At 40.7% G+C, this 24,531-nt stretch overlaps 1 protein-coding gene across 1 annotated transcript in view; it reads left to right on the top strand.

The window, feature by feature from the left end:
• Positions 1–24,531, top strand: part of LOC104664873 (poly(A)-specific ribonuclease PARN) — a 153,080-nt gene that overhangs the window by 94,174 nt on the left and 34,375 nt on the right. Inside the window, exon 9 of the mRNA XM_010366552.1 lies at positions 10,034–10,223. Within this exon, the coding sequence (XP_010364854.1) occupies positions 10,034–10,223 (190 nt within the window). The remainder of the gene's footprint in view (positions 1–10,033; positions 10,224–24,531) is intronic.

The following is a 24,531-nucleotide window of genomic DNA, read 5'->3' as shown; positions in this document are numbered from 1 at the left end:
TGGAGGGCCTGACTTGTTCTAAGTGACAGAACCAAGATCACATCCTGCCCTGTTCTGCTACATCCTAGTTGGGTGCCAATGGAACTTTTTCTCTGCCTTGTCAGTGAAGCGCTGATAACAGCACCTGCCCTCACCATGGTGAGGGTCCAGGCAGTGGGATCTGTGGAAGCTGTCTGTAGACACCTCGCTACTCTTGCAGGTTCCTCTGCACTCTGCGTCTCTGTAAGCACGGCCCTCTGAGCCTGCTTCCTTTCCTTGATTCATTTCCTTTCCTTTCCTGAGTGCCTCTCATGGGTCAGGCGCTGTCATGGAGGCCCTGAGAAAGCAGAAAGGAAGGAATGCCGTCCTCCATTATCTTCACTAGTTCTGTCTGTCCCCTTTATGGGGCTCGGATCTCTTTCACTGCCCTAGTTTCCACTCTTCCAGCCTCAGGACTTTTTTAAAAACATAATTAGCCTTTGTTGGAGAAACACCCATGGTATGAAAGGAAGCATGAAGGACAAGGAATCCCAAGCTCTGGCTCCCAACGGTGTGAGCAGGCAGGTGAGTCAGCCTCTGCTGTCAGTGATAGTGACCTGTTTCCTGCCCAGGCAAAGCTGCCCGTTAGAGCCAGAGCCAGGGCCCCCAGTTTCTGGTCCAGGAACTTTTTTCACATACCAGGCTTCAACATGGGATTTTTAACTGAAAAATGTGTAAGTTTGTATCCTCATGCTGGCTTGTTTTTCCTCTTGAGTAGAAACAGGCTGCCATCAGACATAAAAGCTGTTTTTATTTATTCATTCATTTATTTATTTGCTTATTTAATTTCTTTTTTTTTGAGATAGGGTCTCACTCTGTTGCCCAGGCTGGAGTACAGTGGTGCAGTCTCGGCTCACTGTAGCCTCAACCTTGCTGGCTCAAGTGATCCTCCCCCTTTAGCCTTCTGAGTAGCTGGGACTATAGGTGTACACCACCACACCCAGCTAATTTATTTTTATTTTTTATGTTGTAGAGATGCGGTCACACTGTTGTCCAGGCTGGTCTCAAATTCCTGGGCTTAAGTGATCCTCCCACCTTGGCCTCCCAAGGTGTAGGGCTTACAGGCATGAGCCACCACGTCTGGCCTGAAGTTTTGTTTCTTCCTTTCTTCCCGTAATCATACATTGAATTCCTGGAAAACTACTATGGTAAACCCCAGGTGCTACAGAAATGAATAATGTATAATCCCTTCCCTCAAAGAGCACCTGGCCCTGTTTGGGAGACAAATAAATGTGGGAAAACAGAACTGAGATGAAAGGGCTGGACAGAACTGGGTTATTATTGAGGCAGACTTGCTGGTACCCAGCTGGTGTACCAGCAAGTTTGCACTTTATCTTGAAAATGCTGAAGGGTTTAACAGAAGAGAATGGATCATGTCAGCAGGGGAAGGATGGACTAGAGAGGGTGGAAAGGAAGGCTGTCATTTTCTGGGCTTGCCTGCCCATTTTTACTTCTTTGGGCATGTTGGAAATACATTCATTTTGCCATGTTTTTGTTAGATCACTGATTCCTCTTTGCAACTTAGTATCTGCCTAGTTCCTTAGATGGGTTGAGGGGAAATACATCTCAGATCATTTTGGAAAATGTTCATAATGACCATTAGGGTTGGGTATTTCTGTTTTCCTTTATTTCTAATATCTTTCTTTAAAGATTTTAAAGTTTGCCCTTTTGCAAAATCTGATAAAACCATCCATTCTCTATATGGTAAATTGGAGAGGCTGTCCATCTGTTGTAAATTTAAACTTGATCAAAACTTTATGGAATATGAAAAAACGTTTGTATCTAATATATTCATATTTAAATAAGCAAACAAACACAAAGCAACCTTTGGTGTCATCCAGGCATGGGGTGACAATCGGAAATGACAATGTGGTGATTTAGGGCCTCAGGCTGGTGATTGCTCTGAGGGGAATAAGGAGAGGCCATCTTAAAGGGTGTCAGAGAGGGCACCTTTGACATTAAGGCACACGCTGGTATTAGAGGAGTAGGATTTGGGCCTGTGAAGTAGGCAGAGGCCACTCTTGACACACACCACTTCTGATCGTGGAGTAACACACCAGGTTATCACACAGGGACTCTTTCCAGCATTTGCACAAAGCTGTTGGGTGGAGAGATGGACACACTCTGCTTCCTTGCAGACAGATGCATGCCTTTGTTAACTCTACGTGACACAAACCGAGTCCCTTCCAGTGCATGTGGTGTAGTGGAAAGAATGTAGGCTTTGGTTGGGGTCCCAGCCTACACATGTGTAATCTTTGGGACCTTGGGACAGTCCCTTCTTATGAGTCTCAGTGTCCTTATGTATAAAGCTAGGATAATGCTGACAGGATTTTCTCTGCTAACAGAAGAAATAGCCAATAAATAGTTCTCTTTCTTTGTTTTGTTTAATTTTTATTTATTTATTTATTTATTTATTTATTTATTTATTTATTTATTTGAGACAGGGTTTCACTTTGTCAACTTGGCTGGAGTGCAATGGCACAATCTCAGCTCACTGCAACGTCCACCTCCCAGGCTCAAACAATCCTCCTGCCTCACCCCTCCGAGTATCTGGGACTACAGACATGCCTGGCTAATCTTTGTATTTTAAGTAGATACAGGGTTTCACCATGTTACCCAGGCTAGTCTTGAACTGCTGGACTCAAGTGATCCGCTGGCCTTGGCCTCCCAAAGTGCTGGGGTTACAGGCATGAGCCACCATGTCCAGTCCTCTTTGTTGTAACCATTGGATTAATACAAATATAGGCAATTCCCTTAGATATTGACAACTTGATGTTTGCTGAGAATGGCCATGGCAAAAAATGCAGGACTAATGGTGTGTAACTGCTTCAGCAGTTTCCTAGTACACCCTCCCGAGCCCCAAACAGTTGCTACAATAAACTGATTTCAGCCCTCTAAGAAGCAGACTGCAAAAACGCCCTTGGCTGCCGAGCAAGGCTGAAGTCTGGCATCAGAGCCACAGTAGACATGTATACTACATGTATCCCACTCAGGGGCTCCACTTCCATGGGACCGAAGATGTTGAAACAGGAGTAAGTTTGAGCTAATCTTAAAGAGACCTTCTCACTTAAGCAGATTGTATTGGAAATGGCCTTTAGTAGTTGGACAGGGTAAACAATGGAAAAGCTAGAATTTTTTTTTTTTTTTGAGTCTCGCTCAGTCGCCAGGCTATAGTGCGGTGGCACGATCTCGGCTCACTGCAACCTCCACCTCCCATGTTCAAGTGATTCTCCTGCCTCAGCCTCCTGAGTAGTTGGGATTACAGGCGCGCTAGAAATTTTGTTTGTTTAAAACATAATGAACATCTGTGAAACCACCACTCAACCAAAGAATTAAAACATTACTAATAAATTACATCTACCTATTGTTCTTCTCCTGTCTAGTTTTCCTGATTACCTTCCAGCACCAGCTATTCTACTGAAGTTTGTGGTGATCATCTTCTTGCTATTTTTTGTTCTCCCTCTCATACACACCCCCACCACGTGTGTATGTATGTGTGTTGTGGGGCGTGAGGGGGATTGCATTTATCATTCACCGTTACATCACTGAGATTCATCCATTTTATTCTGTGTAACTGTAGTTCACTCATATTTTCTCTTAGACAATATTCCATTGTGTGAATGTACCGCAGATTTGTCCGTTTACCCAAGGATAAGGATTTGGAGCCCTCCCTCTCTTTCTCTTTCTTTTTAGCTGTTATGAACAGTTCTTTTTTGAAAACTCTTGTATTGATCTCTTATTATTCATGAGTGAAATTGCAGGGTCATAGGGAGTGAGAATGATCACCTTTAAGTGAGAACACTAACTTGTTTTCCAAAATGGTCGTACAACCACTGGGGATCCTGTTGCTCCACACCTTCCCAATAATTGGTATTAACGTTTTGGTAATTTTTGCCAACGCAGTAGGTATAGAGCCATGTCTCGTTATAGTCATGATTTGCCTTTGTCTGTGGCTGAGCACCTCTGCGTATGTCCACTGGCCTCACTCACCTCCCCCTGTGCAGTGACTGTACGTGCTTCTCATGCCTTGTGCCCACTTTTCTGCAGTTGTTTCCTTACTAGTTTGTGGCTGTTTTTATGTATTCTAGTGCTAATCCTGTCAGTTGAATGTCTTACAAATATCTTCTCCCAGTTTCTAGATTGCCTTTCTTCCCTTTAAAGTGTCTTCTGATGGACAAAGGCTTTAATATTAATGTAGCCAAACTTATTGATCTTTTCTTTTATGCCTATCCTTTTTTCTATCTTCGTAAATTCTTCCCTACTTCAAGCTCAGAAAGATACTCACTTATATTTTCTTTTCAAGTTCTCAGAGTTTGCTTTTTGCTTTTGACATTTAAGCTCTTCATCCATCTGGAGTGAATTTTTCAGCATGGTGTGACTAAGAATCCAATTTCTTTTTTTTTTTCCTATGGATAAACAATTTTTCCAGCTTTTCCTTTTCCCGACCGTTCTGTCAAAAATCAAAGTTTCACAGATGTATACGTGTTTTTCTAGGCTCTTAGAATTCTGTACCATTGGTCAGTTTATCTCAACACCATTACTTCACTGTCTCAATTCCTATAGCTTTGCAATAGGCTTTTTTACCTAGTAAAGCAAGTCCCCCTTCCCATGCTTTTTTAGAAATGTCCCAGCTATTGTTGGCCCTTTTGTTCTAATTTTAGAATTCATCTTTCAGGTTTCCCAGAATAACTGAGGTTTAATTGATGTATAATAAAATGATGTGCAGTTGTGTGCCTCAATAAATGCGTACAGTAATGTAATCAGCACTGCAATCAGGATATAGAATAGTTCTGTCACCCTCAAAATGCCCTCCCGCTCTTTGTAGTCAACTTCCTCTCCCATTCCAGCCCCAGCACCAGCCCAGGCTCTCACAACCACTGTTGTTTTCTACTGAGATTTTTTTTTCTTACTTTTAATTTTTTTCAATATTTAATTAAAATGTTGGAGGCCAACTCTGGACACACTGCCTATGAGTTAGCCCTGTTCCACAGAAGCTGTTTAAAAAATAAAATAAAATAAAATGTTGGAATATTTTTGCTGGAGTTGCAGTAAATCTATAAGTCAGTTTAGGAAGGAATCTACATCTTATGTTGTCTTCCTGTTCATAAACATAATGCATCAACTTAGTTGGAAAAGTCTTTGATTGACAGTAGTAGAAAGTTATTTTTAAAAAAAGTCTAAACATTTTAAGTAATTCCTTAATACAGGAAGCATTTTATAAGCTAATTGTCTACATAAACAAAATGCATATAAATACACAGTAGACATGTGGCAGTATTACATTGTTAAAATGTGTGTGTGTGTGTGTGTGTGTGTGTGTGTGTGTGTGTGTGTGTGTATGCCACATCGTGGTTCCAACCCAGCTTTGTTGCTTACCTACAAGACCTCAGGCAAGCTGTTTAGTTTCTCTGATGCTCAGTCTCTTTATTTGTGTGGTGACTAGAACATCCAAAGATTAAATGCTATGCTGTGTGCAGTGTCAAGAGACAATGGACCAGGCACAGTGAAGCCGGAGTGGTTGAGACTCTTATGTGAGGGAACTGCTCCCACTCACCTCCAGGGAAACAGGGAGGACTCTTGGCACGTTTGGTTCCCCAGTGGCTTTCACAAAGTGGCAAGACGGATAGATTGCCTTGAATCATTTCCCTGACAAATTTGGAAAAGGTTAGTGTTACCCAGCAGCCTGCTACATGCTGCTTCTGACAGGGGAGCTGGAATCACTGGAGGACACAGTTGACAGCCAATTCATTTTGCTGATTCATCCATTAGAGGCGTGGCTTCGAGCCAGAGCTTGGCTTCTAGATTAAAGGCCAAGAGCTGCAAAGCTGCTGGGACTCGAAGGAATGCTGGTAAATTATTGCCACGTGGAGGCCAGCAGTGAAAAGCAGACTGTTATTTATTTCCCCTTTTAAGTGATCCTAAATTCCAAATGTGCTCAGATAAATTCCCTCGCCATGGTTAGGGAGTTGTTTGTAACATTTGTCTATCAGCTGGGAGCTGAATTATTGAAAACAATCAGATACCATTAAATAGATTATCTCAGCTCCTCTATGACCCTGTCATCACCTTTGCTTTCATGGGGAATATTGACCCAAGCCTCCTCTCCTACTTGGTAATCCAAATTAAACTTGAGAGAAGGATTTTTTTCGAGGTAGGGTCTTGCTGTGTTGCCCAGGCTGGAGTGAGTACAATGGTGCAACTCATGGCTCACTGCAGACTTGACTTCCTGAGCTCAGTCGATCCTCTCACCTCAGCCTCCCTAATAACTGAGACTGTAGTCTCAAGTCACCACATCTGGCTAATTTTTGTATTTTTTTGTAGAGAACAGGGTTTTGCCCTGTTGTCCAGGCTGGTCTCGAACTCCTGGGCTCAAGCAGTCCTCCTGCCTTGGCCTCCCAGAGTGCTGGGACTCTAGGCATGAGTGATCACACCTGACAACAGAGGGATTATTGCAGATGTCATCCCTTTTGGGTGTGCTTGCAAAATAAACCTTTTAGATTAAAGGATGCAATAGCCAGGCCGGGCACGGTGGCTCACACCCTTAATCCCAGCACTTTGGGAGGCCAAGGCAGGCAGATCACTTGAGCCCAGGAGTTTGAGACCACCCTGGCCAACAACGCAAAACCCTGTCTCTGTGAAAGTTACAGAAATTACCCGGGCGTGGTGGCGTTCGCATGTAGTTTCAGCTATTCAGGAGGCTGAGGCACGAGAATCACTTGAACCTGGGTGGTGGAAGTTGCAGTGAGCCTAGATTGTGCCACTGTACTCCAGCTTAGGCAAAAGAGCGAGACTCTGTCTCAAATAAATAAACAATAAATTAATAAAAATAAAGAACTTTCTTAAAAAAAAAGAAATAGAAGAAAATCCAGGAGATGCTCATTGGTTAACAATTGGTACAGAATAATGATGGTAGAACCAATGGGTTCTCATATATCCAGTTTGATAGATGAACATATTTAAATCTATCACAAGCTTAGGGAATCACAAGTTTACAGGGAAATCACCACTACATAAATCTGGTATGTGACAGTGTGACCTTTAAGAGAGGGTGGAGATTGTGTCTTGATTTACCAAATACCTGACATAGTTCCTGGGACAAAAACACTTAGTAAGCAGTTACCACATGGAAGAATGGGTGGACAATGTTTACTGGATATAACTTGTTGGGAGGCTGGGTAAATGAGTGAAAAATAACAGAAATATGACACATTAAAAGTAAGAAAAACAACTGTTCCAAGGAATAAGATTTTCAGGAAAGGATCATATTTCTGTGGCTCTCTGATATGAGCAACTTTACTCAATAGCACGTCTCCAGAACCGCCTGCTTTCACCGCTTATCTCCTGAGTGAGGCAGAGCATGCTGTTTTGAGCTCACATTTCAGTAACCCACTCGACTTCTTTGGGAGACATTGTATAATATGAACATTCTCTGACACTTTTTTTTTTTTAGACATAGGGCTCTCACAGTGTTGCCCAGGTTGGTCTTCAACCCCATGGGCTCAAGTTATCCTCCTGCCTTGGCCTCCCAAAGTGCTGAGATTACAAGTGTGAGCCACTGTGCCCTGCCTCTCTAATACTTTGAGGGTTTTTTTTTTCCTTGTTCTCTTTAACTCTAGAGTGAATATTTAAAAGTACACAAACTTCTTAGTAAAAATTTGTGTTTTCTGAAGAAGTAGAGTATTTTCCTGTTTTGTTCTGTTTTTTAGATAACTAAATATTTAGGGCATGACATTCCAGAAACCTTTGTTGCACTAAGTTTTAGTGAAATCTGGCCTAGTTGAAGATTAAAATGTGTCAGGTGCCGGATGTGGGACATCTGCCTCTCATACAGTTGTCTTTCCCTCTGTTTTAAGGTCCCTGGTAAACTGGATTCCCTTGTCTAGTGCCAACATTCCCAAAGCCTGCATGCTCGTCACCAGCACTGTATTCTGCTCTGCGTTCAGTCACATCATTTTTATTGAGAACTATTCCATATGCAGGGGTTTTCTAGGTGCAGGTAGACAGATTCTGCTTCTGACATCATGGCACTTTGCAGCTACCAGGTACAAGGCAGCCCTGAACAGTGTGGCCAGGCTCTTAGGGTCTCACTGCCAGTGTGGGTAATAGTTGTTGGCAGTGATAGTGGGCTAGGAATGCATATGCCCAAACTGGAAGCCAGAACTAACAAATGGGCACCAAGAGGCCATCATTGATCCTCACTCCCATGCTACCATCGTGATCCATCCACAGCAGCCTCAGAAGAGGGGGCAGCATGGGATCAGAACACAACTGACCCGGCCTTAGTCTGAAACATTAACCCCAAGGGGGGATTAAGCCCCAGCTTTCAAGTACCCCTGCCAGCCAGAGCGCATTACGGAGAATTAGCAGTCTTTTAAGGCGGAAGGAGCAGAGGCATGTCCTAAGTATTGTGCAGCTGTCTTAAATTTGCAGAGTACATGGGAGCTAAGCTATGAGCATGCAAAGGCATAAGAATGATGTACTTTGGGAACTCCAGGGGAAGGACAGGAGGGGGCGAGTTATAAAAGACTGTACATTGGGTGCAGTGTACACTGCTCAGGTGACAGGTGCACCAAAGCTCAGAAATCACCACTGAAGAACTTTTCCATGCAACCACATACCACCTCTTCCCCTAAAACTACTGAAATAAGATAAATAAAATACAAAAAAAAAATGCGTATGTAGTATAATTCCAGTTATAGGTAGCTTAAGAGAAGGCAAAATTAAGCCCTGATGATAGCAGTGGTGACAGCAAAGTTATCAAATTGAGGAAGATAATGCCGTAATTGTACTACACATCTGAGGTGTCTTCGTCCAGTGAAGGAGGGGTGGGAGGTTTTCTAAAAACAGGCATGAGGGTGAGGGGGATGTTCTTTATCTTAATTCGCTTGATGGACGACATGTGGGTGTACAAATTTGTTTAAAACTCATTGTAACAAAACAGGTAATAAAGTTAAAAAGTAAATAAATAAATAACAAAATGAAAATTACTTTCAAAAAATTTTTTTTGCGGAGTCCAGAGTGAGATACAGAGTGATGATAAGGACCCTTGGCCGGGCATGGTGGCTCACGCCTGTAATCCCAGCACTTTGGGAGGCCGAGGCAGGTGGATCACGAGGTCAGGAGATCGAGACCATCCTGGCTAACATGGTGAAACCCCGTCTCTACTAAAAATACAAAAAATTAGCCAGGCGTGGTGGCAGGCGCCTGTAGTCCCAGCTACTCAGGAGGCTGAGGCAGGAGAATGGCATGAACCCGGGAGGCGGAGCTTGCGGTGAGCTGAGATCGCGCCATTGCACTCCAGCCTGGGCAACAGAGCAAGACTCCGTCTCAAAAAAAAAAAAAAAAAAAACAACTACAACAAAAGCAGGACCCTGGTATTAGGGTTTGAGGAACCTGGTTTTGCATCTTATCCCTGCCACTTACCCAGGGGTGATCTGCAGCAAACCCCTGACCTCTGTGACCCTGCTTTCTCACATGTGAAAACATTTCCTCTCTTACAAGTATACTATGAAGATTAGATATAATGCATGTAAAACACTGCACACAGACTTACAGGAGATCTTCAGTGTATGACACAGTAATCACCACCACTGGCAATATTGTTTTTTGTTGTCATTTTATTTTAGGAAAATAGTGAGGATTTACAGTTTTTCCTTAGTGTTTTATTTTCATTTTGTTACTCTGAAAATGAATAATATCCACATAGTAATGTTGACTGCAAATATTTTGAAAATTAGTATTTTACTTACATCATTATGGTTCTTTACAGTTTATAAAGCACTTTCACACTGAAAAGGAGATTGGGGAGCAATGACTTTTTTTCCAGATGAGAAAACTCAGACTTGGAGAGTTTACAGGGTGTACCCGAGGTCATTTGTCTTCCAGGTGGCAGAACCAGGGGTCAGACCTCAGGCCTGATGGGGCTCCTTTGACCACCTTAGGCCACATTTCAAAAGTGGTATCTTTGGAGCTAGGCCAGACTTTGGTAAGCATTTTTTTTTTCTTTTCCTTGTAGCTGTCAATACCAGCAAATATGCAGAAAGCTATCGGATTCAAACCTATGCTGAATATATGGGGAAAAAACAGGAAGAGAAGCAGATCAAAAGAAAGTGGACTGAAGATGGCTGGAAGGAGGCTGACAGCAAACGGTTAAACCCCCAGTGCATACCCTACGCCCTGCAGAATCACTATTACCGCAACAATAGGTAAGGGCTCTCAGCTGTTCATTTAAAAGGCCAGAGTTCTAGCAATAGCTTTTCTTGTTACTTCTTATAGGACTGTAAGTACTAAATCTGACTTTTGAGAAAGATGGCGTTTCTAACTTTTCACATCATTTCAGAAGTGACTACGAGCTGAATTCCCTGTATTTTAGAGACTGCTTTATAGACCACAGCTATTTTGGCTAATCCTCACAAAACCTCTTTGAGGTAGACAGGGCTTTTTTTTTTTTTTTTTTGAGACAGGGTCTCATTCTGTTGCCCAGGCTGGAGTGCAGTGGCACAATCACAGCTCACTGCAGCTTCGACCTCCTGGGCTCAAGTGATCCTCCATCCTCAACCTGAGTAGCCGGGACTACAGGTACGCACCACCACGCCTGACTAATTTTTGATATTTTGTAGACATGAGGTCTCACTATATTGCCCAGGCTGGTCTCAAATTCCTGGATGCAAGTGATGCTCTCACCTCGGCCTCCCAAAGTGCTGTGATTACAGGTGTGAACCACTGTGCATGGCCCAGGATATGTCTTATTCCCATTTTAGGGATGAGGAGATGGAGGCTCTGTGTCTTCTTCAGTAGTTCTGTGAGAGAACCAGGATTAGAACTGAACTCGTGTGTCTCATCCCTTGCTCTTCTCAGTACGACTGCCTCTGCCTGATCTCCTGAGCTTTCAGATCCTATGGATACTGAACCATGTGCCTACTGTAGAAAGAATGCTTGACTCACACTTCCTTTTACCACCCATAATCCTCCCTGTAGAAGATAAATGTTGGCAACATTTGGTATCTTTGTGAAACTACAAAACACATATAGAAAATGGGAAAAGTGTATACATATATATGTTCATTATAGAAAATTGTGAAGTTTAGAACAATGTGAATTAACAAGAGAAAAAAATTAACCATAATCCCAACACCCAGAAGCAATCACTGTTAATATTTCAGATTGCCCTCTGTACTTTAAAAATGGTTTTTTAGAGATTAAAGAAATTGAGATATGATTAAGATAAAATAAAATGCAGAGATCGTAAATGTTTAGTTCAAAGAGTTTTAACAGTTGTATGCAGTCATATAACCTCCAACCAAAGCGAGATACATAGCATTTCTATTTCCCTTGAATTTCCTTGTGTCCGTTTTCAAACAATCCCAAATTCCCACTACAATTCCCATGACCCTAAGCAACCATTTTTAAATTTTTACCACTCTAAGATTAGTTTCACCTATTCTTGGAATTTATAAAAACTAGAATCGTTTGGCATTGTGTTTAACTTTTTTGCTTAATATATTTTTAAAATTCATCCTTGATATTGCGTCTCAGTAGTTTTTTTAAATTGTTGAGTAGTATTTAATTATGTAAATATACAACATTTATTTTACCCCCATTCTCTTGATGGTGGACATTTGAATTGTTTCTCATTTGGGGCTAGTATCAGTAAGGCTGCTGTGAATGTTTCAGTAAGAGAATTTTTTTTGTCTGCATATGTAGGAGTAGAATTATTGATTTTTAGGATAAGTATGTGTTTAAACTTTATAAGAGCAAAGAAACAGCTCTCCAAAGTGGATATAGCATTTTATAGTATGAGTTTGATATGCCATTTTATTATGTGAGTTTTATTTACTCCACATCCTTGTCAGCATTTCATGCTGTTAATCTTTTATTTATTTATTTATTTATTTATTTATTTATTTATTTATTTATTTTTTGGGACAGGTCTTGCTCTTTTTCCCAGGCTGGAGTGCAGTAGCGCGATCTTGGCTCACTGCAACCTCCTTCCTGGGATCAAGCGATTCACAGGCCTCTGCTTCCCGAGAAGCTGCGACTACAGATGCGCACCACCTCACCCGGCTAATTTTTGTATTTTTAGTAGAGATGGTGTTTTGCCACATTGGCCAGGCTGGTCTCGAACTCCTGACCTCAAGTGATCCGCCTGCCTCAGCCTCCCAAAGTGTTGGGATTACAGGCATGAGCCACTGCACCTGACTGTCAATCTTTTAACTTTAGTCATCTTAGAGGGAATGAAACAGTATTGCATTGTGGTTTTAATTTGCATTTCTCTCATCACTAATGATATTGACTACCATTTAATGTTCTTGTTGACCATTGAGGTGGCTTTTTAAGTCTCTTGCCCTTTTTAAAATTGGGTTGTTTGTCTTTTTGCTATTAACTTATAGTTCTTGTATGTAGTCCGGATACATAGCCTTTGTCAGATGTTTGTGCTGCATGTGTATTTTTTTGGTTCTGTGGTTTACCTATTCATTTCTTTGTGATGTTTTTAAATGAGCACATATTTTTTACCTGTTCTTCTTTTCTTTTGAGACAGTCTTGCTTTGTTGTCTAGGCTGGAGTACAGTGGTGCAATCTCAGCTCACTGCCACCTCTGCCTGTCAGGCTCAAGTGATTCTCGTGCCTCAACTTCCGGAGTAGATTACAGATGTGCGCCACCACACCTGGGTAATTTTTGTATTTTTAGTAGAAACAGGGTTTCGCCGTGTTGCCCAGGCTGGTCTCGAACTCCTGGCCTCAAGTGATCTGGCAGCCTCGGCCTCCCAAAGTACTGGGATTACAGGTGTGAACTACCACACCCAGCCAGATATCTTTTATTTTCATGAAGTCCTGTTTATTAAGTTTTTCCTTTTATTGTTAGTGGATTCCCCTCCTCCCCCCAAAATATTTGCCTACCCTAAGGTTGCAGTGATTGTCTCTTCTTTTTTTTTTTTTTTTTTTTTTTGGTAGAAGGTTTGAAATTTTAACTTTTACATTTAGGTCATGACCCATTTCAAATTAATTGTGTATGTGGAGTGAGATATGGAGATCAGGGTTTATTTTTTCCCATATGACTGACTGGTTGTTCCAACAACATTTTAGCAATTTGTTTAAAAGGGTTTTCTTCCTTTATTGGTTTGACTCACTCAGCCACCCAAATAGCTGGGGACTACAGCTACTTGCCACCACTCCTGACTGATTTTTAAAAATTTTTTTTGTAGAGACAGAGTCTCACTGTGTTTCCCAAGCTGGTCTCGAACTCCTGGGTTCAAGTGAACCTCCCACCTCGACCTCTTAAAGCGTTAGTATTATAGGTGTGAGCCACCAGGCCTGGCCTGGAATTGTTTCCTAAATGTCATTTTCAAACTGTTTGCTGCTTTTGTATAGAAATATAATTCATTGTTGCCGGGCATAGTGGCTCATGCCTGTAATCCCAACACTTTGGGAGGCTGAGGCGGGTGGATCCCCTGAGGTCAGGAGTTCAAGACCAGCCTGGCCAAACACTGTCTCTACTTAAAATAAAAGAATTAGCCAGCTGTGGTGGCAGGTGACTATAATCCCAGCTACTCGGGAGGCTGAGGGCAGGAGAATCACTTGAACCTGGGAGGTAGAGGTTGCAGTGAGCCAAGATAGTGCCATTGCACTCCAGCCTGGGGGACAGGAGCAAGACTTCATCTTAAAAAAGAAAGAAATATAATTCATTGTTATATATTGACTTCATATCTTGCAACCTTTTTAAATTCAGTTATTTGTTCTTATAGGATTTTTAAAAATATTCCATAAGATTTTCTATGTGCACAATTATGTTGGATGCTATTAACAAGTTTTATATCTTTTCTAGTCTTTATGTCTTTTATTTATTTTTCTTGCCTTATTGCACTGACCAGCACATTTAGCATATGGTTAAATAGAAATAGAGAGAGTGGATATCCCTGCCTTGTTTCCAGTATTAGGGTGGAGAAGTTCAATGTTTCCCCATTAAGTAAGATTTTAGTAAGAATGTTCATACACATTCTTTTTCAGATTGAGGAAGTTGCTTTCCATTTCTAGTACGTTAAGAAATCATTCAACATCACAAGTGGATATTGAATCTTTTCAGGTGCTCTTTCTGTATCTTTAAAAATTGTCTTATGGGTTTTGTCTTTTATTTATTTATTTTTAATATTTCTGAGACAGGGTCTGTTGCCCAGGCTAGAGTGCTGTGGCATAATCATAGCTCACGGCAGCCTTGAACTCCTGGGCTCAAGGGATCATCCCACCTCAGCCTCCTGAGTAGCTGGAACTATAGGTGTGTACCACCACACTTGGCTAATTTTTTTATTTTTGTAGAGACAAGAGTCTCACTATGTTACTCAGGCTGGTCTTGGACCCTTTTGCTTCAAGAGATCCTCCCACCTCCCAGAGTGCTGGTATTAGGTAGCTTTGCACCTGGCCATCCTTTATTTTGTTAATATTTTGAATTACACTAATTGATATTTGAATGTTTAATCAGATTTATATGCCTGAAAGAAATCCCACTTGGCTGTAAAGTATTTAATATGTTGTTGGATTTGATTGCTGATATTGTGTTAAATATTTTTTACATCTCTGTTCATGAGGAATATTAAACTATAATTTTCTTTTCTTTTCTTTTCTTTTTTTGAGACAGAGTCTCGCTCTGTCGCCAGGCTGGAGTGTGCAGTGGCGCAATCTCGGCTCACTGCAACCTCTGACTCCCTGTTTCAAGCGATTTTCCTGCCCCAGCCTCCCGAGTAGCTGGGATTACAAGCACACACCACCATACCCAGCTAAACTTTTTTGTATTTTTAGTAGAGACGAAGTTTCACTATGTTGGCCAGGATGGTCTCAAACTCCTGACCTCATGATCCACCCGCCTTGGTGTCCCAAAGTGCTGGGATTACAGGTGTGAGCCACTGCGCCCAGCCTATAATTTTCTATCTTTGTCAAGTTTTGGTATCAGGGTTATGTTGATCTCATAATAATAATAATTATTATTATTATAAAATATTTATTATTTTATAATTATTATTTTATATTTTATATTATATATTATTTTATATAAATTATATTTTATATAAATCTAAACTATTATTATTATTTTTTAGACAAAGTCTTGCTCTGTTGCCAGGCTAGAGTGTAGTGGTGCAATCTCGGCTCACTGGGTTCAGGAGATTCTCCTGCCTCAGCCTGCCGAGTAGCTGGGATTACAGGCATGTGCCATCACACCCAGCTAATTTTTTGCATTTTTAGTAGAGACCGGGTTTCGCTGTGTTGGCCAGGCTGGTCTCGAACTTCTGACCTCAAATGATCCACCTGCCTTGACCTCCCAAAGTGCTGGGATTACAGGTATGAGCCACCACACCTTGCCTGTTTTCTTATACTTAGTGTTTGCATCATATATTTTTGTTCAGTCTTTACTGGTAACTGGTTTGTCTTTATAATGAAAGTGTGTTTCTTTTTTTTTTTTTTTTTTTTTTTTTTTTTTTTTTTTTTTTTTTTTTTTTTTTTTTTTTTTTTTTTTTGGAGACGGAGTCTCGCTCTGTTGCCCAGGCTGGAGTGCAGTGGCGCAATCTCGGCTCACTGCAAGCTCCATCTCCCGGGTTCCCGCCATTCTCCTGCCTCAGCCTCCCGAGTAGCTGGGACTACAGGCGCCCGCCACCACGCCCGGCTAGTTTTTTGTATTTTTTTAGTAGAGACGGGGTTTCACCGTGTTAGCCAGGATGGTCTCGATCTCCTGACCTCGTGATCCGCCCGTCTCGGCCTCCCAAAGTGCTGGGATTACAGGCTTGAGCCACCGCGCCCGGCCTGAAAGTGTGTTTCTTATAAATTGCATATAGCTGGCTCTTGATCCTGACAATCTCTGCCATTTATAATGAACTAATGTTGAGGACAGATCTGCCTCCCATCTTGTGGTTTGTTTCCTGTTTGTCCTGTTTGTTCTGTGTCCCTCTGTTCCTCTTATTCTACTGCCTTTTGGTTGAATTATGTATTATTTAGTATTTGCTGATATTTTATCATCCCGTTTTATCTTCTCTATTGACTTTTTGCTTATACCGCTTTGTGTTGTTTTTTAAAGTCATTGTTCCAGATTGGTGGTTGGTAAACTACAGCTTTCAAACCAAATCTGGCCCACGTGGCTCACATGTTTTTATAAGGTTCTGTTGGAACACAGCCTTGCCCATTCATTTATTTTTATTTTTATTTAAATAATTTTTTAATAGAGATGGGGTCTCGCTGTGTTACCTGGACTGGTCTTGAACTCCTTGATCCTCCCACCTCCGCCTCTCAAAGTGCTGGGCTTACAGGCACAAGCCACTGTGCCCAGCCACCCATTCATTTACATATTGCCTGTGGCTGCTTTTGAGTTACAGTGGCAAAGTTGGGTAGTTATGACAGAGACGTATGGCCCCCAAAACTCAAAATGTTTACTCTGTGATCCTTTAGAGAAAAGTTGACCCTTGCTGTGGAATTATACTGTCCAAGACGGTAGCCATTAACCACATGGCTATTGAGTACTTGAAATGCTGCTAGTCCAAAATGAGATGGATTGTGAATATAACTACGCACCAGATTTTTTTTTTTTTTTTTGAGACGGAGACTGCACACCAGATTTTGAAGAATGTAAACTATTAATCATTGTTTACATGCAGATTACATGTTGAAATGATAATATTTTTGATATATGAAGTTGAAATATTAAATTAATTCGGCTTCATTTTCTTTTTTAAATGGTAGATATTTGAACATTTTTAATTATATACCTGGTTACATTACATTTCTATTGGCCAAGCACTACTCTAAGATTATAATATGTATCTTTCAAGTATCACAGTCTTTTATTTTTATTTTCTCTTTTTGTTTTTGACAGTCTGTCTTCAAGCAAAAAATGTACTACTTCATGAACAGTGTGAGACTCTTAACAGTATATTTCCAATTACTCCCTTCCCCAATCCTTTGCGATCTTTTATCTTATATTTTACTTCTACATATTGTATAAACCCCATGGATACATTAGTGCTTTTATTCATTTTCTTTCTTTTTCTTTAAACAGTTATTAGTCTCTTAAATAAAATAAGGGATTAAAGTATGGGGGAAATGGCATAGATATAAATTTAAAAATTCAGGCATCCATCATTAGAAAGGTACAGTTAAGATTCGGAGGGCAGCATTATGTTTGAGAGGAAGACAGGCACTGCTCTGACTCACTTCTATTTGCTTTAGAGAATTGACTGAGCCTTTGGCAGAGCTGGTCACAGCAGTCAAGCTTCTACACGTGGCCGTTAGCAGTGCTGCTAGAGAGGAGCATCCATTTCTTTCGCTGTTTGCACTGGTATTGTAGCAGTGTGCTTCTTTTCTTTCCCGTAATAGATTCAGTGTCCAGAATATTCAAGCACTTTATAGTTAACAACTGGAAAAAAAAAGAGGGCTTGGGTTCTGGAGAAACTGGACTGAACATCAGTTTGCTATGAGAGGGAGGAAGATTTGGTTTGGTGGTGTGGGATCTGAAGAAATACAGGGTAGCATAGTGTTTGGAGAATACTCCTCTACAGTCGATGCTGAAACATGTAAGATCTCACTAATAGGTACTCAGTCCCCATAAGCCAGCACCAACACTCACAATATTCCTGAAAGATAGGTGCTATTACTATTCCCATTTTATTAATACTATAATGTTCTCTAATTAAAGGGAATGATTTTCTAGAGCCACTTGGCACTGATAGAGATTTTAATCAGTCATGTGCCCTTTGGTTACTTGCTCTTTGGTTTATCTCAACTGATGGGAAAATCCCACTGGCTGGTCTCTTCCCTCCAGCCTTTCCTTTCTATGAGACTAAATTTCAGCCTTCCTTGAAAATTGAGTAGCTCTTGGAATTCCTGCTAGGTAGGAAATGCTAATGCATATATCAAAGCTATGGTTTTTGGATTCTATATGGTTTTCATCTGCAGCTAGTGGTTTCTGAAAGTAACTGAATATATGTATTACATTAGAAAGTGAGGAAAAAGCCCTTTAGGAAGGAGAATTCTGATTCACCAGACCATATTCCAGGACCCATTGCCTTGTCAAAGTGCTTACATGTTTATTCATCAATGGGCCTGTGGAGCAAGTGTTTTCTCCCTTCCTACTGAAAAATGCCTTAAAGACAACAGAAGCCATAGGGCGAGTGGACAGGGAACTGACTTATCAGGCAGCCAGAAGCCAAGGGTTCCAGCTTAGGCTCTGCCACCACCTAGCACCTCGGAAAAGACTCTTCATTCTCTCTTCCCTTCAGTAAATACCCATGAAGAGCCCAGCGTGTGCCTCTGTTTTCTCATCTTAAATGAGGCATTTTGGTGGAAAGAATGCTGAAGTCCCTTCTGGCTCTTAAATTCCAAAAGCTTTTATACTGTGCACAGTGTGTAGGGCATGACGTGGAAATTGATAAAAACTTGTGAGACCCTTTGATTCTCTCAAATAGCAAATAGCAGTCTCTTCTAAACCTGAGGATTAGAGTTTTGAAAATCCTTATAGTGGAATTTTTACTTTAGGAACATACAGTAAATCAGTGTCACAGGTGAACCTATGAAAGCTCTTTATGACACTACAATAATAAAGACATGTCAAATAAAAAGATCATTGGCTGAGCACAGTGGTGCATGCCTGTAATCCCAGCACTTTGGGAGGTCAAGGCTGGAGGATTGCTTGAGTTCAGAAGCTCGAGACCAGCCTGGGCAACATGACAAGACCCCATCTCTGAAAAAAAAAATTAGCCAGACATGGTGGCCCATGCCTATAGTCCCAGCTACTCAGGAGGCTGAGGTGGTACAACGATTTGAGCTCAGGAAGTCGAGGCTACAGTGAGCCATGATCCCACCACTGCACTCCAGCCTGGGTGACAGAACGAGACTCAGAAAAGAAAAGAAAAGAAAAAATCATTGACCCTTTTAGTGGAGACCGCCCTCTAAATTTCCACCTATCATTTATATACTAGACGTTTTTAGAAGGTCCTTCTCATGGTTTCAACAAAATGGTTGGAAACTCCTAGCACTGTGGCAGAAGAATGTGTAGTCAGCCCGTTTTGCCCTCTATGTCTTGGCTCTGTGCTTAGACATTCATCACTTTGAGTGGGTGCCTCTCACCTTGAGATCCACAGCCATCCACTGCTGTTTCAAAATGTGTGTCTACAGCGCAAGCAGTGGCCCCTTTGACCCTGGTGGCAGCTGGCTCTCTCACTGCAGTCCAGGAAGCTCTGTGTTGGCTCTTCCTTGGTGCTTCTGTCTTGCCCTGGGCCTCTTGGGACACCTCCAGTCTGCTCTAACTGCCTCTTCTGCCCCTAGTCTTGCCTTTTTCTGGGGAAATTTCCTGTTGTTTAGCTTTTGTTTGCTCTAGGTTCTATAGCCAAGGAGCAGAATTTGTATCTCTATCTTTATCTTAACCAAATTACATTTTTACAGTTTGCTTATCCCTTGGGATAGAGCCTTAGCTACTGGAAAGGACTGTAGATTTACCTAGTCCAGTCACCTCAGCAAAATCTCTCTTATATTTGGGCAGAGTAAATGTTGGCAAATTCAATGTAGATCTTATAAGTTAAGTATATTTTAGCAGAGAAAATGTTTCCCATGACACCTTTGAAACCACTGAAGTGATAAATGCACATAATTTTTAAAAATTCATGTAGTACAGTAGAGTGTAAAATGAAGGAGGAAAATCTTCACTCCTCACTCTCAGTTCCTCTTCCCAGTGGCAGCTCCTGTTATATTCTTTCAGTGGTTAGTGGTTTCTATTATTCCTTTAAATAATACGTCCATTTCTTGACTTACCAACTTTGAACAATATATCCTGATTACTGCTATAAAAGATTTGGAATTTAGGATGTGTATTCTGCCTTCTGTCTCTTTCTGCCCTCTTCTCACTTTGGTTAGTTATTATTTATAAGATTTACTACTTTTTGTACCCATACTTTGGTGCCTTCTTTATAAGTTAATCCCAAGAGATGACAGCCAGGATACAGCGTGTATAATATTATGGTTGTATAAATGTTATCCTCGGTAGAGGAAAAAAGTTACATAAATGGGACATAGAGAAGAAAGTGTATTCCTATGTCATTGAAACTTTGCTGCCCAGAAGAATCTTTCAGCCATCCCAGTGGTTTTTATGTGGACTTTTTTGAGGGAGTAATTTTCTTAAATGTTATATTGTTTTGCATGTATAATGTTGCTGAATGTAGAATTCTAGATCCCAAAACTGTTTCCTCTCAGAACGTTAAATACATTGCTCTTATTACTAGAATCATTGATATGCCTTGGACAGGTGCCATGTTTTTTGTGCCTTCATGTTCTAGCAGCAAATTGAGAGCTCTTCCTGCTGACCCACCACCACCTTTCCCTCCTCCTTGCCAGTTTTGGCTAGGTCTAGTTGTCTTTTAAAGGGCTATGCTAATTTCAGACTGGAAAAGTGGTAGAGACCTTTAACACCTGTTCTAAATTATTTTTTTTAATAAGTGAGGAAGAATTTCCACCACCCCCACTCATTCCTCCCTCTGAATTCAGCTACTTTGCACCTTACCAGCTGTGCAATTGTAAGAAAGGAGATCAGCCTATTCTCAAAGGAGTATTTTAAGAAATTCAAGTAAATATTCAGCATAAAACTACAGTCTGGTTAATGTAAAATGCAGAATTTTAAAGTGTGCAGTTACTAATAAAATAGAATGATTAACTAGGAAAATTGATTTTACCATGTAATGTACATAAAGACATAAAACTTGGTTTTTAATAAAGATATGGTATAGCTCTAACAGATGCCCCCTCTGGCATATCTGTCTGGTTGGGTGTCCAGGAAAGATGAATGAATGTAGTTTGTCTCCTTCCTTTGACATCTCTTGTACCAGTAGATCAGGACACGATTGCTTTCTTTGAGATTGCTTTCTTTGAGAGTTCAACAGGATTCCTGAGAGTAGCATCACATAAAAGAGATGTGGAGAACTTGGATAAGCAAAATGTGGCATATGCTTACAGTGGAATATTAATCGGCCTTAAAAAGGAAGGAGATTCTAATACATGCTTCAGTTTGCTTCAAGCAAATTGTAAAAATTCGATTTGGTTAAGATAAAGATATAGATGTAAATTCTGCTCCTTAGCTGTAGAAGCACCTTGAAGACATTGTGCAAAATGAAATAAGCCCATCACAAAAAGACAAAACACCAGATTATTCCACTTATATGAGGTTCCTAGAGTAAGTCAGATTCATAGAGACAGAAAGGAGAGTGGTGATTGCCCCCGGCTGAGGAGAGGTGGGAATGAGGAGTTGTTTAATATGATTCAGTACTGGAGATTGGTTGCCCAGCATTGTGAGTGGACGTAACGCTGCAGAACTGTATGCTTAAAATGGTTAAGACACTAAATTTTATGTGTACTTTACCGCAGTTTTAAAAAATTTTAAGGGATTCAGACAATTTGGAATACTATTTTTATAGTAGAATTTTACATGAAACCTTTCTTTTGATGGTTGAGAATGAAGAGAATGCTGATGAAAGACCTAGAATACTTTAAAAATGTAAATAGAGAATTGTGAATTATTGATAATTCATGAATGAATTATCGCATAATATGAGTTATCACATTTGAGTTCATAATTTTCAGTTACTGCTTTTCTATTTTATGCTTTATTTATTAAAATGCTTTTTAGATCTGGCCTTTCTCCTCTCACCTGTTGTATGGGCTGTAACACATCTGGCAAATGGATGGATTGATTTTTAGATGAAGGTCTGCTTTAATCGTGCTAGAGTATAAAGTGTCAGCTCTGTAGACTTTGACAAAAGCACAGCTGTGGAAGCAGAACAATTGTTTTTATTAAAAATTACCTATATTGGCTGGGCATGGTAGCTCATATCTGTACTCCTAGCACTTTGGGAGGATGAGATGGGAGGTCTGCTTAAGGACAGCTTAAAGACCAGCCTGGGCAACATAGCAAGATCCCATCTCTAACAACAACAACGACCAAAAAAAAAATAAAAAAATTAGTTAGGTATGGTGGCTCATGCCTGTAATCCCATGTACTCAGGAGGCTGAGGTGGGAGGATTGCTTATGCTAAGGAGTTTGAGGCAGTAGTTAGCCATGATCATGCCATGGCAACAGAGCAAGACCCCACCTCAAAAAATTTATCTATATGTATTATTAAAACATAATTCAAACTCAGCCAGGCCAGATGGCTCATGCCTGTAACCCTAGCCAGCCCTTTGGAACGCCAAGATGGGCAGATCACTTGAGCTCAGGAGTTCAAGACCAGCCTGGGTAACATGGTGAAACCCTGTCTCTACAAAACATAGAAAAGTTAGCCGGGTGCGGTAGTGTGCCCCTGTAGTCCCAACTGTGACGGGAGGCTGAGGTGGGAGAATTACTTGAGCTAAGAAAGTCGAGGCTGCAGTGAGCTGAGATTGTAACACTGCACTCTGGTAGAGAGTGACTGAGTGAGACCCTGTCTCATAATAATAATAATAATAGTAATAATAATACAAACTCTAAGATTTCTATAGTTTTTTTAAATTTGTAATTATTTCATTAAAGTTTAGGAGATTTTAGCAATGACTTAGCTTTCTTTAAATTTGAAAACATAGAAGGGTTTGTCAGTGTCTCCAATAAAATTCGGCATTTCCATTTAAAAGCTCTTGTATGCAGAAATTTGGAATTCAGCACTGAAAGCCTGCTTTCACCTCACACATTAAAGCAGTGTGTCATCTCAGGATTTTATTTTAAATAACATGAAGCTAAGTTTAACATCACCTTACACTTATATGACCTTTGTTGTGTTAGAACGTGTTCATGTTTCATAATAGCAGTAATATTTGAAAATTAATGGTTTCTTTCCATACCTTCATGTTATTTATTTGATTAACCATAATTAAAAGTCTCATTATCATCTATGTTTCTAACATTGTGTTATATTGTTGAGTACTTATCTTCATGTAATAGTATAATTTTTTGTGATAGTATAAGCTGCTAATAATTGAAACAAATTGCCCTCAGCAAACTCAGATGTTAGGGAGGTGAAATACTGTTTCTTCCATGTCTTTAACTAAATGCAAAACAGATTTTCTGTTTGAGTTGCCCAAATCATGTGCATTTAGGATTAGTCCTGTATAATTTATAGTGGTGTTAGCGGAAATAAAGCATTAAATGTATAAGTCCTGTATTTTAATTGCCAGATATAGAAATCCTTAACATTTTCCTTGTAGTTCTTTTTTTTGACACTTTATGCTTATTAAAAATTCTGCTGGTACATCGTAAGTCAGCAGAAACTGCAGCATGTTTGTGTTTATTTCGGGGAGGTTGGTGGAAGAATGAAAAATGACTGCTGTGGCCCAAAACCAAGTTTGTCCTTGTACTGGTAGGTGGTTCCATGTTTAAATACGATCTCCAGATTTGAGGGGCCTCCTTTTTGGCCATTCAAGAATCTCTGAAGCAAAGATTTTTCATTTCGTTCAGCTCGCTGATAGTGCAGAAGCCAAAGGTTTGCAAAACAAGAATATTCTAGAATCTCCCTTTTGTGCCTCTTTTTCCCAAATGCAAAAGGACTCAAATCTGTGATGGGTATGTGGGTGTTTACTATAGTTTTGTTTGTTTGTTTTGATGGAGTTTTGCTTTTGTTGCCAGGCTGCAGTGCAGTGGTGCGATCTTGGCCCACTGCAACCTCCGCCTCCTGGTGTGATCTTGGCTTGCTGCAACCTCCACCTCCCGGGTTCAGGCGATTCTCCTGCCTCAGCCTCCCAAGTAGCTAGGATTACAGACATGTGCCAGCACACCTGGCTAATTTTGTATTTTTAGTAGAGTCTGGGTTTCACCGTATTGACCAGGCTGGTCTTGAATTCCTGACAGCAGATGACCCACGCACCTCGACCTCCCAAAGTGCTGGGATTACAGGCGTGAGCCGGTGTGCCAGACCCATTTTTTTAGGTTGTTTATGTGTGTGTGTGTGTGTGTTTCTTTGTGTTTTTTTTTTGTTTGTTTTCATGTTTCAAATGTTTCATTTTTATTTATTTATATTTATTTATTTATTTATTTATTTATTTATTTATTATTTATTTATTTATTTTCTGGTGGGGTCTTGCTGTGTTTCCCCAGCTGGTCTCCTATTTCTGGGCTCAAGCTATCCTCCCGCCTCAGCCTCCCAAGTAGCTAGGATTGCAGGCACACATCACTGTGCCTGTACTGTACAGTTCTTTAAACTTTTCTATATATTTGAAGTTTTCATAATAAAATGTTGGGGGAGAAGTAGAACTGTGAAACTAGAAACCTGTGTACATTTCCAATAGAGTAGGGCAGTTGAGGTGGTTCTCGGTGATCCACAGGTTCTGAACAGACACCTGCTTTAGCTAATGCCCATGTGGCTGATGGCTTACCTGCCCATCAGCAAAGCTGCTGGAACACTTTCCTCCTTGCTGCCCAGTGTTGGGGACCATCCTGTACAAGCTGTTCTTACTCCTTGTGCCTCCTTACTGCTCTTCTTTCTTTCTCTCCTCCTTTTCTGATGTTTTTTATTCGTCTTCTCTCTGAAGACC

This window comes from Rhinopithecus roxellana, chromosome 20, assembly GCF_007565055.1.
Source record: "Rhinopithecus roxellana isolate Shanxi Qingling chromosome 20, ASM756505v1, whole genome shotgun sequence".
Lineage (NCBI taxonomy): Eukaryota > Metazoa > Chordata > Mammalia > Primates > Cercopithecidae > Rhinopithecus > Rhinopithecus roxellana.
This window is presented reverse-complemented; position numbering and strand designations above follow the sequence as displayed.